The sequence below is a fragment of the Ranitomeya imitator genome, chromosome 1, assembly GCF_032444005.1.
Source record: "Ranitomeya imitator isolate aRanImi1 chromosome 1, aRanImi1.pri, whole genome shotgun sequence".
Lineage (NCBI taxonomy): Eukaryota > Metazoa > Chordata > Amphibia > Anura > Dendrobatidae > Ranitomeya > Ranitomeya imitator.
The window spans coordinates 595317663-595319931 of NC_091282.1; the positions used below are offsets into that span (position 1 = coordinate 595317663).

The following is a 2269-nucleotide window of genomic DNA, read 5'->3' on the forward strand; positions in this document are numbered from 1 at the left end:
GTACAACGCTACAGCGTAGCAGATGTTGCGCTTCAACGAGGGTACCTCCTGTTAACGCTGGAGCGTGGACGATTGTTCCTTTTATGGGGAGTAGGGTAGGCCAGAGAGCCTCAGGTAGACAGCTGTAGCGTGGCCCAATTAATCCTTTTACAGATCAAGCTGTAGCATGGTGGACTGCCCCGTTTATGCCGGCAGCAACATATATATTTAGATCAATGGTCGAAACATTGTTTTGTAAGCACGTGTATTTATTGTACATTTGTTTTCTTTTTAGGAAGTATGCTCACTTCCGGTGAGAGGTCTGTCGTTGCTGCTGCCCTGGTGTTTGAGGCAGCATGTCTCCTAGAGGAGAGACGTCCTAAACGAAAACGTCGCATGTGGACCCGGAGCTGGCTGCAGAAAAGATCTACATTGTCACACATGGGTCTCATAAGAGAGTTACGTGATAATAACCCTCATGATTTCCGAAACTACCTTAGGATGTCAGAGGAATCCTTCAAGATTATACTTGCTGCTGTTACGCCACTCATACAAAGGCGTGGATGAAAGGTTGGCGGTGACACTGCGGTTCCTGGCCACAGGAAGGTCTCTTCAGGATTTGCAGTTTTCCGCTGCTGTTTCCAGACCTTTACTGAGCGTTGTGATTCCGGAGACATGCGAGGCCATTGTGCAGAGCTTAAGGCATTATATGGAGGTGACTGTATATTTACTACTATTGTTTTTTTCTGCTGTGTTATGTTATGTCGATATATTATACTAGCTATTGAACTCGTTCTACACCCTGGTGGCGAGCATTTCTATTGGTATATGGTCTCCATCCTATCATGTGCTGCTCCCATCCTGCGCCCCCGTTCTGACATGTGCTGCTCCCATCCTGCTCCTCCATTCTGACATGTGCTGCTCCCATTTTGCGCCTCAATTCTGACATGTACTGCTCCCATCCTGCGCCACCAATCTTTTATTTGCTGCTCCCAGCGTTATTTTATAGGTTATATTATTTCAATATATTGTTTAGCACCCCCTCTCAGTCAGTGAAGCAGTCTGACAAAATGGCTGCCTGCATACTCAGGATTGTTGACTTTGTTTTACTACTCCATACTGCGCGTCAATCACTCTAGGATGTCCACATGAGAGTGTATGTGCACAACAATATATTTTTCCTAATTTGTACATGTTTCCTTTTCATCTTGCAGTTTCCCAAGACGGCGGATGACTGGAAGAGGATTGCTTCCGATTTTGATCAGCTGGCGCAGTTTCCAAACTGCGGTGGCGCATTGGATGGAAAGCATGTGCGCATCACGCAACCAGCCAACTCTGGATCCTTTTTTTACAACTATAAAGGATATTTCAGTGTGATCCTCATGGCCCTCGTCAATGCGAACTATGAGTTCGTGGATGTGGAAGTTGGCATGAATGGTCGAGTCTCCGATGGTGGTGTTTTTGAACACACTTCATTTGGGCAATGCTTGAGGAACAATCAACTGCAGTTGACACAAAATGAAGACACAAATGGAAACCTCAATTTTGTTTTCATCGCAGATGAAGCTTTCCCTCTTCATCCACATCTGCTGAAGCCATTTGCGCAGCGAACACTCACAGCGGAGCGCAGAATCTATAATTACCGGTTGTCTAGGGCCCGTCGTGTGGTTGAAAATGCCTTTGGGATTATGGCGAATCGGTTTAGAGTTTTCCACACAGCTATCAACTTGAAGCTGCCGTCTATAGACTTTGTGGTTTTGGCATGCTGTGTGCTCCATAACTTCCTGAGACGTCACGATACCAGCTCCTACTCTCCTCCTTCATTTATTGATTCTGTGGACCCAAGAACCGGAGATATTGTGCCCGGGGAATGGCGGTCACAAGAAGAAAATTTATCAGCTCTTCAAGCGCTGGGATCTGGCAGACAGGCAGACGATGCAAGGGACTGTAGAGAAAAATACTGTCTGTACTTTAATGGTTCTGGAGCTGTACCCTGGCAGGATCACGCCGTATAAAAAAAAAAATTATGTTTTGCGTTAACTCAACAATATGTATGTTATGCTTTGGTTCCCATAATGTAATAGTTTGAGTAGGCAACTCTCTTTTGTGTAATAAAATTTTATTGTATTACTCCCGTTATTCTTGGTTTTTCATTTTAGATAGAGTGGTTAACTCCTTAATCCCATATGACACCCCTAATGTACCTAAACAGTAGAAAACCCTCACAAGTGACACCATTTTGGAAAGTAGACCCCCTAAGGAACTCATCTAGATGTGGTGTGAGAGCTTT

General features: G+C 44.9%; 1 protein-coding gene across 1 annotated transcript; it reads left to right on the plus strand.

Annotated features, from left to right (window-relative positions):
- Positions 1-337: 337 nt before the first annotated feature.
- LOC138657953 (uncharacterized) lies at positions 338-2068 on the plus strand. Its single transcript, XM_069745541.1, has 2 exons — positions 338-694; positions 1194-2068. The coding sequence occupies exons 1-2, from the start codon at positions 458-460 to the stop codon at positions 1992-1994; spliced, it is 1038 nt and encodes a 345-aa protein (XP_069601642.1). The 5' UTR covers positions 338-457; the 3' UTR covers positions 1995-2068.
- The last annotated feature ends 201 nt before the right edge of the window (positions 2069-2269 follow it).

Excerpts from the sequence above, each read along its gene's own strand:
- LOC138657953 (XM_069745541.1), top strand. The coding sequence starts at position 458 with ATGATTTCCGAAACTACCTTAGGATGTCAGAGGAATCCTTCAAGATTA. Across the intron at positions 695-1,193 it reads GCTTAAGGCATTATATGGAG|TTTCCCAAGACGGCGGATGA; the intron begins GTGACTGTATAT and ends TTCATCTTGCAG.